At 45.8% G+C, this 16,889-nt stretch overlaps 1 protein-coding gene across 4 annotated transcripts in view; it reads right to left on the minus strand.

Annotated features, from left to right (window-relative positions):
* The window catches only part of DENND5B (DENN domain containing 5B), a 535,468-nt gene that overhangs the window by 19,226 nt on the left and 499,353 nt on the right, over positions 1-16,889 (minus strand). For all 4 annotated transcript variants that reach the window (XM_085652367.1, XM_085652366.1, XM_085652363.1 and 1 more), the window contains 3 exons: positions 6,774-6,856; positions 4,668-4,794; positions 869-1,043 (listed from right to left, as the gene is read on the minus strand). In XM_085652367.1, coding sequence (XP_085508493.1) covers positions 869-1,043; positions 4,668-4,794; positions 6,774-6,856 — 385 coding nt within the window. The remainder of the gene's footprint in view (positions 1-868; positions 1,044-4,667; positions 4,795-6,773; positions 6,857-16,889) is intronic.

The raw sequence follows: 16,889 nt of genomic DNA on the forward strand, positions 1-16,889 counted from the left end.
CTAGTACATTTGCAAACAAAAGCCACATCCTGATAACGGCAAGGTTGGGTCATGGTCAACTTTCACTACATGGTTTTCAAGATTATATATTTTTCATTTTTAGCTTAATGATTTAACTTGAAGAGAAACGGACAATGTTTCAGTTTCAATGTTAGGCTCCTACTACTTGGCTTCAGCACACATCATAGGTCAGCTATTCACGACATGTTGGCAATTTCACCTATGTCCATTTATCATAGCTCCCTACTTCTTTTGGGGGAAAACAGCCTTTTAGTCATTTTTGGTGAATATTAGGGAAGATTCCATGATTTCTGGGATCTTGCACGTAGGAATATTACTTAATATTTAAGAATGTTATGACACCCATGTTCCTGTTACAGCTGAACTACCATTTCTTCTTTAGAAAGGAATAACCAAGAGTGGTTATTAATCCACTTAATCACTCACCATTCATTTTAATTGCACTTGCTGCTACTAAAGTCTGGCAATGTTGTTGTTATAGATGGAATGTGGCATTATTTTGCTTTGAAAGAGACAATTCACTCCTAACTACGTTTTTCCCCCTGATCTTGCACATGGATGGAGGTGTTCAATCTTTATGAATATTTATTAAGAAGCCATCATTGACAACAATTCATTTTCCTACATTAAATTAAACCAGGACATTAATCACAGTCACAAAACAAAAAATACATTGATCATGCTCATACCCAACATGAAACAATTTAGCTAAAAAAAATAATTGAGTGTGTCGGAGAGCAAGAGATAAATGAGATATAATGCACACATTTGGGCTATTTTTCTACCAGTCCCACAATTAGCTTTGAAGCAGACCGGGTTCAGTCATCAAAAAATATGTGCTGCTTACCTGACGCCCAGACATACAAGAAGTTGAAACTTTCCATCCTTCCCAATGCTTCTTGGTGACGTAACAATGGTGTTCACATAGTGACAGAATGTTTTGCAAGATGTTCGCTGAAGCAGCATGTCCTCTTCACTGTCCCCCAACTCATCGTTGGTTTCAAAATAGTTAACCGCTTTCTCTGCAATAGTCATTTTGTTCGAAAACAATGAATGAGTGTCACAAAAGATATCCCACTGAACTGCTCCACTACTATACTGTTCATATATTACGTTTCAAGGAAATTATATTTCTTGGTTAAAACCTACTTTCAGGTCATCACTTCATAAAAATCTCTCCTGCACATAAATAAGGTAGAATTCCTTGGTGACAGATAGCACGAAGGACATATAACACAGTCCCAGTGCCCCAGGTAACACTGGAAAGGGTACTGACCAATGTATTACTAGGGCCAACAATGTCTTCAGGCCTTCACTGATATTTGTAACCGAGCAGTTGCAAGAACAAGTTACTTACCTTTGGTAACGCCTTATTTGGTAGAGACTATCTAGCCACAGATTCCTTACCTTAGAATTATCCCCAGGCGTCAGGCGGTGGGTGGTGCCGTCCACGCAGGATGTGACGTGCGCATTTCTATATAGGCATCACCGCAGCACACTGCAGTCAGTTTCTTTTTGGGGCTTTCGATGCAGGAGCGCAGAGCTACGAAGAACACTGACCACTGGTGTGGAAAAATTAGGGCCCTGAAAGAAATCCGTTTGCAGAGCGGGGAGGATGGGTATGTCAGTAAGGAATCTACAGCTAGATAGTCTCTACCAGATAAGGCATCATCAAAGGTAAATAACTTGTTCATCTGATAGAGACTTCTAGCTGCAGATTCCTTACCTTAGAATAGATACACAAGCAATATTATCCCCAGAGGTAGATATGCTGATCAATTGCATACGAGGAGCGGAACGGGCAAAATGCCCATCTTGAGAGACCCGACTGTCCAGGCAGTAGTGCTTTGTGAACGTGTGCAATGAGGCCTACACAGCTATCGGGCAAATTTCCAGGACCAGAACACTGCCTGCTGGTCGCAGCTTTAGCTCTGGTGGAACAAACTTGCAGGGAGGTTGCTTCTTGGCCATTTGTTGCAGAATATTGATGCAGAGCTTCTGCACTGCCCAACCTTTCTTCACACCAACATGCCCCACGAAGAGTTGTTCATCCACCCGGAAATCTCATGTGAGGCCAAGGTAGAACAACAACGCTCTTTTTGGGATCCAGACGATGTAGTTGCTCCTCTTCTTTGGAGGGATGTGGAGGAGCATACAGGGGAGGCAGGGTGATCAACTGGCCTACATGGAATGTAGAAAGGAGGCCCTTGTGTGAAGCACTACTTTGTCAGGATAGACTGAGAGGTAAGGAGGCTTAGGAGATAAGGACTGCATCTCACTCAACCTACAGGCAGATGTAATTGCCACCAAGAAGGCTGTTTTTTAGTGTGAGAAGTCTGAGGGAAAGTTGTGGAGAGGCTCGAAAGGAGGGCACTCCAAAAAAGTGAGAGTTAAATTGAGGTCCCACTGAGGCATAATGAAAGGCTCCCTGTTCCGTAGCCATGGTAGGGGGAGAAAGCATACCAGTATTTGTGGAAGTATCCAGTCCACTGGCTTCACCCACTTTCTCACACCAGTCCATATTAGGATCCTCTATGTAAAACTTGTATTCTTCAGTGTCCAGTGACACCTCCCATTCCTCCCCGACTCCTAGCCCTGGGAATAGGGCTCAGGCTCCAATCTAGGAATCAAAGGTTTTGCCAGCGGCGGAGTCAGCATTGGGCGATGCTCATCCGGCTCGGTGTTGGAGTCAGGGATCACAATGGGGATGGCACCGCCGAGAGCATTGGCATCGGGAGCGGCGCTAGTCCAGATCCAGGAAAAGATTGGGACCAGTGCTGGTCTGGATCCCCTGGCGCAGAACCAGATGGGGCCTCCTATGACCTTGCGGGGCCCAAAGGTGCGTCAACGGGGTCGGTCCGCCTAAATATGAGGTGTGTGGCCTCATAAAACTCCGTTAGGTGGGTGAGGGTCGCTTCGGCTCCTGGAAAATCAAGGAGGCTGGAGTCAGCCCAGATGCAGGCTCTGAGGAATCAGGCCTTGAATGCTGGTGCTCCCTCATTGGGTCAGCAGAGGAGAAGATCGCTTCAACTTCTTACACTTATTCTTGTGCATCTTACCTGAATGTCTTGAGGACTATACGTGGGACGATGATGAATTCAGGCTCCGGGAACGATCCCGGGAACTTCCCCTCGACCAGGACCTGGATTTTCAGAGACCCAAGCCAGGCCACCCTGAGCTGCAGGGACCACTCCCTCAAAGAATTGGGGTTAATGGCCTGGCAATCAGAGCACAACTTTGCGTCGTGGTCGCTGGAGGAACTACAGAAAGACAAGGTGCGGGTCCATCACTGACATTGGTTAGTGACAGGCTCTGCAGGGCTTAAAACCTGTCTTCTTGTATGACATTTTACCACACCAGGAGGAAAACTTCAAAACTCTTGACAAAATGTTAAAACAGTCGAAAAAATGACTGAGGGGTAGCTCTTCTCTCGGATCAGTGCTGGCTGATGTGAGAAGAAAAGTACTGACGTCAGCGAGCCGAGGTGGCACTTATATAGGTGCTGTGGATGTCACTTCCGAGCAGACAATGCCAACAATGTATCGACGCCACCTACCGGAGTGCCGGGGTACTGCTACGAAAAATCTTCCGGATACAGACTGACGCCTAGGGAAATTCTAGCATAAGGAATCTGCGGCTATAAGTCTCTATCAGATACAACAAAGCAATCATGAATGGAATCTCTTATTAGGGTATCTAAGAAATTAGTTGATTTGGGGAACTTTTGATAGTTCACAAAATCGAAAGATGTTTCATGAATGTATTAATTATCTGTGTCACATAAGCTGAGGCACACATCTAAGACATGTTTACTTGATAACATAGGATTGAACAAAATACAATCTTTAAAATCCCAGTGTCTCAGAAGCTTGTCACCTCAGGGCTGACCATAACTCCGTTTGGAAATTTTAAGTATACCCAAACCAGCAGAAACTGAACATGTGGACTCAACCAAACTCAGTTACTGATTCTGAAATTCAGTCTACGGCACCAGCTCTGGCTGAATACAGCACTGTGCTTGGTTAAGAGCATTACAAAAACATGCAACACTGTGAACCTCTGGTAATTAAGCGTATTTAAAGATTACATAATAAAAATAATAATATACAAGGGCTTGACAAATATATCTTTAAACCTTTATTGAAAGACCAGAAGGTGAAGTTATCTTAGTAAGGCTTGATTTGGCAGCTTCTCCATTAATTCCAGCCCTGTCTGAATGCCTCTGAAGGAGAGTTAAACTAAGTCTGCAGAAGCAGAAAGTGAAAATTAGAGGGAAATAATTGAGGTAATCAGAAGAAAATAAAGAAAGATAATGCAGAGTGAGCAATCTGGAAGGAAGGACAGGTAGAAAAGAACAAATGTTGTAACAGAGAAGGTAGCTGCCCGAAAACTATTCTTTTTATTTTCGTAATTCAAGTGGGAGTTGGGTTAATCTATTTTGATAATGCATGGTCTTGTAAAACTAACTGGTCATTTTAGAAAAAACATTGCAGTGCACCCAAAGAAAGTCTTTGAAACAAACGGTTATCTTGCCAGGGAGGACCGGACTTTTCATAGGACAGGATCTTTTGCTATTTTTGTTAGATTAATACTAACTTAGTACTTACATTCACCAAATGTAGGTAAACAAACGGAATGCCACTTACCTATGAAATCCCAGATGAAGACATTCTTTTGGAACATTCGTGCTTGCTTGAATCCATGCTGGAAGACTTGTTCAAGTGCTGCAACAAGGCCATTTTCTCCACACAACAGGATAGTCAGACTACCCCTCTGTGTAAAAAAATATAAAAATAAAAAATAAGTTAGTAATGGCACTGGCAGATGGATACACCAACGTTTTGTTTGGTCGGACTTCATAGGAATTGCATTGAATGCTAAGAAGTTTTGAAAAAGTTTCCTGCGACTGTCGTTCACAACTATTATTTGTTGGCCGTGACTTTTTCAGAGGAAAAAAATATACAACTTGAGTGTTTCCATTTTCCTTTTAGGTTAATTCTGCATACAGTCATGACATGCTCATCATATTATTATTATATGCTTGCCATTAAGATTTTTTTCTCACATTTTTTAAATAATTGTTCTACTTTTAGACAAATCGGAAAATAAAAATAAACTGTCTAGCAAAGCCCCAACACTAAACTTTAGAAATAATGTGTAAAGTAATACTGCAAATTATATATATACACACACATATTACCCAGTGGCAAAGACCGCCACCTCCGACAGGCTTAAGGAGCCCGTCGGGGTAGAGGTCGGACTGTAATCCCTACAATGGAGCTAGTGCCTGCGCAGGCACCGCTGTAAGGATTACGATGTCAGTTTCCCTCGGCCTTTAGGCAGAAGGAAAGGGACTTTCGGGGGACGAAGCAGGGCCCCTGTCCCCGTGAGTCAATGCTCAGTGGCCTGGGGTGCACATGTGGTGCCCTCCCCCAAACATCCATGCTGGCACACGGTGCATGGATGCTTGAAAAGTGCCTGTTTGTACTGTGACTTATGCTGTGGCCCTTTTCCTGGGATGCAGTACAAAAAGGCACATTTTGATTACCATGGTGGTGGGCCTATTCTAATCAGGCAGGTGGGACCGCCGACTCATTGTCTGACGGACACCTGTCCACGGCTATGGCGGTCGAACGCTCAACCGACAGCGATCGTAATGTGGGCCTTTGGCGCAGTTTGACTAAATGTTGCCAAAAAGTGCTACTTTTGACTAGCTTGTGAATTGGAAAGTTTCAGAGTGATTTGTCAAGCATAAGTACTGCCTATTGTTTACTCAACCATTTGTTCATGAAAGCTGAGCAATTCAACTGCAATCACGATCCATTGTTATTGCTGCCGTGCTGGAAGTAGCTTCAATGATCTCAGATTTTTATAGCCATAATGTGTTATTTCATAAAGCAAAGCATTTACTACATAATGAAATCATTTTCTCTTGTTTTTACTATAGACAATAAAGAGGTACATTTGAGTATTTCATTTAACTGTTTAAAAAAAAAAAAAAAAATCGAACCCAGTTTGAAAAACGTGTTCTTTTCGGGCTAAATGTACCAAAACAAACATGTAATGTCAAAAAGCATAATGGGAAACTTCTTTAACCCCTTGTGTGCCACGCCCTTTCCCCGCCCTGTGCCGGCCGTTACATTAGCGGGCGGGGTTTATGACGAGCTGGACTCGTCATGGGCACAGCGCAACCGCGGCCCATGACGAGTCCAGCTCGTCATGGGCACACAAGGGGTTAATATGTTCCTAAATGGGGATTTATGTGTTCTGTTGTCATCTCCAAACCACGCTACCATCATCACTATGGTTTATGAATCCCTCAATGGCAATACAGGAAATATACAAATAGGGACCATATTAAAGGGTTAACTAATTTTCAGTGATTTATAGCACTGTCCAGTGTGCATGTTTTCGTCCATGTAATGGATTATAGCATAGAACAACACAAATCTCTTCTCCACTAGTTTCTACTTTGTCAAAAGATACCAACTCTCACAGCAATAAGCTGAAGAATACTTGAAGCAGGTAAAGAAACTGAATGTTAATCAACTACTTTAAAACATACATAAATGGGAAAAAGATAAAACACACATTTGCACATGAGATCTACATGTGCAAATGTGTTTTACACATGTAGATCTCCATGTACACGTGTTTTACACCCATTGTTATTGAACTGCCCTACTAAATGAGCACAACATGTATTGCAACAAGGGCATCTCATATTTGTTTTTAAAACATTAAAAACACACCTCTTTTTCGGGTTTATGAAAATGCTTGACTATATTGTTCACAGCTTCACCAATACCCTCTTGAATCTGCCCTGAATTTGGCTCTGGAAAAAACAGGAAAAACAAATTACTAGGTCGATCTTCCCACAAACATTACTCAATAGATAATAGTTTCTATTCAAGAGAAACATTATTTTAGAAAACATCAAGTGCTCACATGGTAAACTGTGTAATAACCAGGAATCGTGTCAAGATCCCATTCTATATGCTACGCAGATGCATAAGGGATGTGTGCATTTTTCAGGCTGCAACACATACTTTAACTAAAAACAAATCTTAGTGCAGGGGCTGCAAGCAGTACAGCTAGGAAATATAGGGCAGTAATTGCGTCTTCATGATTTCCAGCTCTGCTGCCAATAGCAAATGCACTAACTTTGAGACTTTGCATAATGTATGATCTGCAGACAAAAACAAGCATTGGTAAAGCCAATAGGTCTCAACTCTGCAAGAGCTACTGGCTTCGTCAATGTGTTTTAGCCATGCTGTTACACCAGCATGGCTGCTATGCAGCATAGCTAAAAGTTAGCAGCGTAGAAGGAGTGTCATACAGTGGAGTGGAGGGTTGTGGCGTACAGTGAAGAGTACTGCCATGGAGAGCAGTGTTGTAGAGTGGAGTGGAGTGCCATAGAGTGAAGTAGAGGGTCATGGAGCGTCATAGAATGGAGTGTTCTAGAGTAGAGTAAAGTAGAGTGGTCTAGAGTGGAGTAGCATGGACAAGAGTGGAGTGGTGTAGAATGCTGTAGAGTGGAGTGGCATAGGCCTAGAGTGGAGTGGCATAGAGTGGAGTGGTGTAAACTGGAATAGAATGTCGTAGAGTGGAGAGTCGTAAAGGGGAGGGTCGTAAAGGGGAGGGTCGTAGAGTGGAGGGTCGTAGAGTGGAGGGTCGTAGAGTGGAGGGTCGTAGAGTGGAGGGTCGTAGAGTGGAGGGTCGTAGAGTGGAGGGTCGTAGAGTGGAGGGTCGTAGAGTGGAGGGTCGTAGAGTGGAGGGTCGTAGAGTGGAGGGTCGTAGAGTGGAGGGTCGTAGAGTGGAGGGTCGTAGAGTGGAGGGTCGTAGAGTGGAGGGTCGTAGAGTGGAGGGTCGTAGAGTGGAGGGTCGTAGAGTGGAGGGTCGTAGAGTGGAGGGTCGTAGAGTGGAGGATCGTAGAGTGGAGGGTCGTAGAGTGGAAGGTCATAGAGTGGAGGGTCATAGAGTGGAGGGCCATAGAGTGGAGGGCCATAGAGTGCCATGGAATGGAGTTGAGTGGCAGAGATGGGTGGCGTAGAGTGTTGTAAAGTGGAATGTTGTAAAGTAGAGTGTCATGTCATGGAGTAGCATGGACGAGAGAGGAGTGGAGTAGAATGCCGTAGAGTGGAGTGGCAGGTCCTAGAGTGGAGTGTTATGGAGTGGCATGTCAGAATACAGCGGCATGTCAGAGTGGAGGGTGATAGAGTGGTATGGAGTGTTGGTGAGTGGATTGGAGAAGAGTAGATTGGAGTGGTGTGGAGTTGTGTAGTGTCAGAGTGGAGTATCCTAGAGTGGAGTGGAGTACAGCGGAGTGGAGTAAAGTGTTGTAACGTAGAGTGGCATGTAGTGGTGCATAGAGTAGAGGGGCGTAGAGTGTTTTCTGAGTGGAGGAGTGCAGAATGGCGTAAGGTGGAGTAGTATTGTAGAGTGTTGTAGTGAAGACAGCCTGCCATTTAACCTCTGTCTTTGAACGCACAGCAAATGTGACTCGTTCTGAACAAAATTTAAAGGCATTTTAAGGCTTGTTTACAGACGGCGAGCACTCGTGGAAAAATACAGTAAAAAGGCTATGCTCCACAGGAGGGACAAAGACATGTTGGACAGCCTAAAACAAAGAAAGACAGCAAATAGAAAGCAAGCAAATGTGAGTTACAAACTATAAAGCCAATGGTAAGCAATGTTCGGAATGCATTCTTAGGTCAGCTTTCCCCAAGAAGTCTTTAGCAACCATGCAGCTGCGCTGTCTGGTAGGCTTCAACCTAAAAAAGAACTGGACCAACCACTTCTGCATCTGCACAGCACACAAACACAATTCATGGTACGGCCCCATATAATTAATTCACGGAATGATGAACTCCAACTTATATGTGATGTAATGGGGACAACAAAGCAAAATGGTTTATCACTTAACAGTTTAGCACATTTACTAATAATACACACTAAGTCAACGCAAGAAAACTATTCTCACAACTGTTGACTTTACAATAGCCACATCATTAAAGTATTCTTTCATGCCGGAGTGGGGAGAATGTACGCTTCCAAATATCCAGTGACTTAACTTTCAACAATTATTGTAATTGACACAAAAAGGTTGGATGTGTCCTCTGATGAGATGACTAGCTGAATAACCTGAATAGTGGGGAGAACAAGGGCAGACCGGAAAGGTTTAACATTGTTAAGGCAAAGGGAGAGACAAAGGGAACTCTGCATATGGATTACTTAAGGGAGATGTGATCGATGAAGGTCATTAAGAGGCAGAATATTTAGTCCATTATTTTGCTGTACTGGATCACATAGCTATGGACAGGTAGCACATACGCGTGCACTTCCCAGTATGTGTATATAATGCAAGTATGATGTGTTTGTAAGCAGTTTGTATTCTTGTGCAGGTGTGACTTCACATGTTACCAATGTGTAGATTATCTGTGCATGCGTAACTGCCTGCATTATTACGGGTCTACGCATGATCTACGTGAAAGACAGGCCACTTGGCAGTATAGGAGAGATTAATGTATCTGGCCCAAAGGTTGACTTCTACCCAGCTCAGCCCCAATGTTATAAGGCGCTGGAATGATTTGCTCCTGGGCGATTCCACTCCTCCCAGTCATTTTACACCCCTTTCTTATTCTGCTAAAATAGGAAAAATGGTCTTTTGACTAAGTACTTCCCCCCCTTTCCTCGAGTATTTGACCAACCTGCGGGGAAGGAGTGTGATTACCCTGCACACAGGAGTGCCATGGAGGTTTTTTAGCTACCTACTCAGACAGGTTGCTCTAAACCACTCACAGTGGAAGTCAACTAAAAAACACATGTGAAGTCTGAGGGATGAATGGAAGAACAAGTTACAAACCTTCCGTAACACCTTATATAATAGAGACTCTAGCCACAGATTCCCTACCTTAGAGTTATCCCTAGGCACCCTGGCAGTATTGCTTTGCGAATGTGTGTAGAGATGCCAAAGTTACTGCTTGGCAGGCACCCAGGACCAGAACTCCCTATGTTAACGCAGTGGTCGCAGCCGTAGTTCTGGTAGAATGAGTGTGCGAGCCCTGAGGGGCTTGCTTGTTGGCCAATGTGTAGCAGATAATAATGCAGAGTACAATCCATCGGGAGATGGTGTGCTTCTACAGGGCCTTTCCCTTCTTCGCTCCAACATACCTCACAAACAGTTGGTCGTCCACCAGGAACTCTCTCGTGTGGTCAAGGTAGAACGACAACACCTCTTTTGGGTCTAGTTGTTGAAGTTGCTTAAGAGGGATGTGGTAGAGCATAAAAGGTAGGCAGCATGATGGAACTGAGCTACATGAAGAGGAGTGGTAACTTTCAGCAGAAAGGAAGCTCTAGTGCGCGGAACCAGCTTGTCTTGGAAGATGTTCAGGCATAAAGGCCTGGATGACAAAGCCTGAAACTCACTGACCTTCTGGGCAGAGTTTATTGCCACCAGGAAGGTCATCTTGATGGTAAGGAGCCTGAGAGGCCGGTTGTGCATTAGCTCAAAGGGAGCGCACATCAGAAACGTTAGGATTAGAATAAGGTCCCACTGAGGCATGATGAAGGTTGAAGGAGAAACGTGTTGCACACCTTTCAAAAACCTTTTCACAATAGGGGATTTGAAGAGGGATCCCTGATCAGGCAACCGCAAAAAGGCAGAAATAGTAGAAAGACAGTCCTTTAAGGCTGGGCAAGGGAAAGGATAAAGAGAAGGACCTGAGAGAGGAAATAAGAAATAGGGTTAACCTATTTCTCTGCACATCCGGCTACAAACTTGCCCCAATGGCAGACATATACCATTTTGGTGGAGGGATGCCTGTCTGCCAAATTAACATTGCAGACTTTGGGTGGAAGGTCGACAGCTGTCAACTGCCATGGATCAATTTCCACACATGAAGGCGGAGCGTTGACAGGTTTGGGTAGAAAATCCTCCCCTGCTGCTGCAAAGGACGATCCTCCTGAAAGGGCAGCCTGATCGGAGGACAGATGGCCATGCTCAACAGCTTGGGATACCAAACTCTACATGCCCAGTCCGGAATCACAAGGATGTCTTGGGCCTGGTCGTTTATGATCTTCTTGAGAACTCAGGGCAGGAGTTGTATTGACGGAAAGGCGTACAGGAGCACTGAGGCCCACTTGAGACAAAGCGTCTACGAGCGTGAGCAGCCTTGGAAAGTCCATCACGCAGAACTGCTGACATTGCTCATTCTCAGCTGTGGTGAACTGATCTAACCAAGGCACTCCCTACTGCGGAAAGTACCGTCCACCACCTCATAACCGTCGAGGCACCTTCGGCTGAGTTTGTCCACCCTGGTGTCGAGAGAGTCCGCCAGGTATTGAACCACCAGGGATATGTCCGGAAGTTTCAGCTATGTCCAGAGATGCAGGGCTTCTTGACAAAGGGTCCATGAACCCACTCCGCCCAGTTTGTTGCAGTACCACATGGCAGTGGTGTTGTCCGTGAACACTTGCAGTAGTCGTCCTTTAATGAAGGGTAGAAAGGCTTTCAATGCAAGCCAGATCGCCCGGAGCTCCAGAAGGCTGATGTGGAGTCCGGATTCTGCTACAGACCAGGGGCCTAAATATCCTGGACTTGTCATTCAGGAGACTAGCCCTGAAACTGCAGTGTCCAGAACAGCTCCAATGAAAGAGTGTGTCTGAGAGGGAGTCAGGTGGGACTTCGGCAGATTGATAGTGAACGCCAGTGAATGAAGGAGGTCTGCCGTAGTCTAGAAGTAGGAGACAGCCTGGGGCGAGCCCGCCATCAACAGCCAGTCATCTGGCTAGGGAAAGACTTGCACCCCTTATCTCTGCAGCTCATCTGCAACCACCACAATCACTTTGGTGAACACCCGAGGGGCGCTGATAAGGCCAAAGGGAAGCACAGCTAACTGAAAGCGCGTGTGGCCCACCATGAACCACAAGTAGCACCTGTGGGCAGACAGGACGGGAATGTGGATGTGTGCATCCTGCAAGTCCAATGCCACCATCCAGTCTCCCGGGTCCAGGCCAGACGGAACTTGAGTGAGCATGAATATCTTTAACTTGTACTTCTTGAAGAAGAAATTGAGAGGGCTGTTGCATCCTGTATAGTGGAATGCTGGGGTTGCTAGGGAATGGGTTTTGGAAAGCCGTTACTGCAGGCTCGGGCGTGAGTGCGGCAACAGCTTCCTCCTACCAATAAACATACCTCTCCATGTTCCTGCTTGAGACTCCGTCTTTCTACACTGTTACAAGGGCGAAGGTCTAGGACAGGACGAAGGCCCCGTCCTACTTGGCCACCAGAAAGTAGCGGGAACAACAACCGCGACCTACTTCTGGTGTTAGCACCCTCTCTATAGCTCACTTGGCCCAGAGAGCCGTCACGTCCTCGTGGAGCAAGGTAAGATGGCCCTACGTCAGATGGACACTAGTGGGGGACATGGGTTAAGGGGTTGTCACGAAAAGGAGGGAGTAGCCCTTTTGAAGAATTTTTAGAACCCATCGTTCTGATGCTATAGACCTCCAGTGTGGCAGGTGATAGAGTGTCCTGCCTCCTACTGCGTGCCCATGATGGTAAAAGGGCAAACTAAAGGGTTTTGAAGGCTGCGGCTGCCTGAGGGGTGGTAGATAGGCCCGACCTCTGGCTACCCGATCCACAGGGTCTGTGGGTACAGAGTCCTCGGCCACGCAGAGGCTGGGAAGCTTGCGTGCTGTAGTGGCTGGGTTTGTAAAGACGCGGCTGGAAGCCCCTTCTGTGGCCACGAAAGGAGTGAAAGGCAGACTGGCGTTGGTGAGGGGCCATGGAAAGGCCTAAGGAACCTGACAGTATCCCTGCTCTCCTTGGAAGCGCTCCAGCGCTGAGTCCGACTAGTCTCTGAAGAGACAGGAGCCATCAAAGGGCATGTCCATAAGCGATGCTTGGACATCCCCTGAAAAGCGAGTCGTATTCAGCCAAGAGTGGCACCATAAGGCCACCATAGATAAAACTGCTCTGCCTAGCGAGTTGGTGGTATTCAGTTCACATCCGATTGTGAACTTAGCTGCATCTCGCCCGTCAGTAACAGCTTGGGAAAGTATGGCCCTGGCCTCCTCCAGAACTATGGACAGTGCCTGCGCAACTGAATCCCATAGAGCAGGGGAGTAACAAGCTAAAAGGCACATTGTGTTTACGGACCGCAGTGCCAGGCTGGTGGAAGAAAACAACTTCTTGCCTAAGATGTCCAGACTCTTGGATTCTCTATCTGGTGGGACAGTAGGGAACGTGCCAGGATTTACACGGGAAGTACAGGTTTGGACTAAACTCTCTGGGGTGGGGTGCAGCATGAGGAGCTTGGGGTCATCTAGGGTGTGACGATGGCGGTTGGAAACTGTCCTGTTCACAGGAGCCCCTGTGCAGTGCTTGGACCAAGTCCCAAGCAGGACGTCCAGTAAGGGCTTCATTAAATGGGATAAATGGTTCTGAGGGGGTCCCTCCTGGCTGAAGTACCTCTGTCAAGGCATTAGTCTTGCCTGCCACGAGGGGAGGCTAAGGTCTAGGACCTCGGCTGCCCTTCTCACCACCAAAGCATATGACACTCCCTCCGCCGTAGCCATGGTAAGGGGAGAAAATATGCCAGTATCTGGGGAAGAGTCCAGTCCACTGACCTCTGCCAAGTCCACACATCAGTCCATATTGGGATCTAGAAGCTGGTATTCTTAAGGGTCCAGCAATCCCCTCATAACCCTCCCAAAGTTCTAGCCTACAGGAATAGGGCTGAGGCCCTGGCCTGGAAAGGATGGGTCCAGTCGGCACCATATAACATGTCTTCGGCTCTGCGTCGGAGTTTAGGATTAGAATGGGGATGGTGACGCCGGAGAGCGCCAGCATCTGAACTGGCTTTGGGGAAGGTCTAGATGGTTTGACTGGCGCCAGTCTGGGTCCATCTGTGAATCCAAGGGGCTCAATTGGTGCCAAGGGCAGACCCGCCAGCGGGGAAACAGTAAGGTCCCCTCCCAAACCCATGGGGCCCGAAGGCATGCCGGCAGGGACGGGCCGCACCGGCTCCTGGAAACTCAAGGACACACGGAGCCAGCCCAGGGGCAGGTGCAACCACAAAGCCAGGCCTCAAATGATGATGGGGCAAAGCCGAAGACCTCTTCGACTTCTTGTTCTTTTTCTTATGGAACTTACCCGAACGCCCAGACTACATCGAGTGTGAGGAGGATCTTGGGCTCAGTGACCAATCCTGGGACCTTCCCCTTGACCAAGACAATCACAGTGTCACACATCGAGAGGGAAGGAGCTTGAGAGGCCGCTCCCTCAAGGCCTTTGGGTGCATGGCGTGGTACCTTGTGCAGCTCGTCGCGTTGAGGTCGCGCTCCAGGAACCAGAGGCAGACAAGATGCAGGTCTGCCTCTGACATCTTTCTAAGACAGGAGCCACAGGGCTTGAAGCCGGCCTTCCTAGTGGACATGCATGCCACACCATGACAAGATCTACCAAAAACTGCTTTGACAAAAGTCCCCCAAAAAATCAGTCAAAAATCGACTGGGGGTTAGCTCTCTCTAAATCTGCGCTAACTGGCATAGAAAGAAAAGAAATTACATCAGAGTGCTGGGTTGGCACCTATATTGGCACCGCGGACGTCAGTTCCGGTGCCGACGCCTCCACATGAACCTTGGTTTGCAAGGGTACTGCTCATGAGAACTTTCTGGATCCATTCGGACGCTTGGGGATAATTCTAAGGTAAGGAATCTAAAGCTAAAAGTCTCTATCAGATTGATGTATTGAGAATGGCAAATTGAGTACCATCCACTTTTAATGATCAATCTGTCCTGGAAAATGACATTTATGTAGAAGTTTCAAGTTTTTTCACACCCTTTGATAGTGCAGTGTCAAAACAGGGTGTGTTGTGTGATGCCTGGTCATAAGATTAGGTGCTTGTGGCCAATAAGCATGACCACAATTAGGGACCAAAAGCTTTAGATGCAGAATCGTCCATCTATTTCTTCAGTAGTTCCAGGTTGTGGGACCAGCAACATACAAGTAGATGTGTATATAATCAGGTTAGTAGTGGGAAAAGCAGCTTAATGAGAGGCAGCATGAAAGGATTCGAAAAGGGGCTCACAAAAACTTGAGGGACACTGACAGGTTCAAAAACGAATTGAGCACATTTTGACATGCTGTTCCCTGTTGCAGAAGAATGATTTGAACCAATTTTAGCAGATATCTGAAGAAACAGGTGCCAATGCAATGTGATCTGTAAAAATGTTAGAAAAAGACTACAAATGGTCTTGGTCTAGAGTACAACTGCTATTACAACTATTTTGGAAAGTAGTAGTCCCACAATGCAGTGGCCGGTGCCTAGAATAGTTGGATCGAGGGATGTTTATTTTATTGGGAAACCTCTGGAATACCTGTTTTACAGAATTCTGAAGGAAGGCATTTATACATTTAGTGACTAATGTGGATAGTAAATTGTACAGATTCATTGATCCAGTGGTGTAGACACATTATACTCATCCATACAAAGATTAGAGGATTGGGTCAACATGGGCAAACCAGTTTGGCTGGGTATAATAATTTGTAACTGTTACACTTTTCATTTGAGAGGGAGAGAGAGAAAATGAAGGGTTAGGAAGGATGCAGACACTGTCACCTTAGGCATTCCTTGGGTATTTATATGATATCTGAGATGGCATCAGATGTTTATAACTCTCCACAAAAGTGGGGTTAATGCTTAGTTTTTTTTTATTTGATTTTATGTAACTGGACATTTTAGACACAGTCAATCTAGTGCGAGGATGAACCATGTTGCATTCACAAACCTCTGACTGTTACAGACAGATGAGATGCATAGCCTGACCGCCAAGATAGAAGAAAAAGAATCTGGAAACTCTTACAAGACCCTACATGGCATGCCTTGAAGAAGGCCTCCCTGCACTTACACTGGAAATAACAAAAAGGATAAATGCCTCTCACCTATGAGGGATAGTACCATAACCCTCATAGTATTTCTAAAAAAACACAGATCTCAAGATCCTGGCCAATTATTTGCCCATATCCAATGTTCCTTACCTTAGCAGGATCCTGGAAAAGAATGCTTCAAGAACATGCAGAATTAAACTATCTCCTCCACAGACAATGGTCCTGCTTTGGTTCCCAGAGGACCCGAGTATTTATGTTTGGGCCCTTTGCCGAATTCATACATTCCAGAAGAGATGACCCAGTGGGGTTACGGATTAAGAAAAGGGGTGCACAGGTCGAGTCCACAGGACAGAAAGTGTGTCTCCAGCCATGAATCCTAAGTACTTGTCAAGTGAGCCCATTGTCGTCTTTATTTGCCTGTTTGTAGGAGGAATATGTACCACTCAGTGGTTCAGGAGTGGGTTCTGTCATGCCTCTGTTGCCTAGATAGGACAGTGATTTCTGTCTCGCCCACACGGATAACCTTTTAGGGTGCAAAGTCATTCTTCCTTAGCATGGCTACATCCCATAAGGCATGCTTTAAGGCTGTGGAGGCTTTTTAGATTGTAAAGTGTTCTTGAATGCTAATACATTCAACTAATAATTTGTAATGGGGGGGATGTGACAAGATAAGAACATAATCTAAAGATCAGCATTATCAGATTAGCACCTAAGGCATGTGATGGGATACTGTCAGGAATATTTTGTGCAAATGGCTGGGCATCTGGTACATGTTAAACTGTAAGGTGTACTACAGCAATCTGAACCTTACATTTCCTGGATACCAGTGGGTAGCCCAGCACTCTCTGCTATGCCTTTTCTGATATTTCCACCCCAGATATGCAAGTTGTGTCTTTTCTTTGTTCTCTTACTCCTTTCAAGTGTCAGTAACGTGGGCAACACACAGTAAAATTTTCTAGCCTCCTGATTAGTG

Source organism: Triturus cristatus, chromosome 4_1, assembly GCF_964204655.1.
Source record: "Triturus cristatus chromosome 4_1, aTriCri1.1, whole genome shotgun sequence".
Taxonomy (NCBI): domain Eukaryota; kingdom Metazoa; phylum Chordata; class Amphibia; order Caudata; family Salamandridae; genus Triturus; species Triturus cristatus.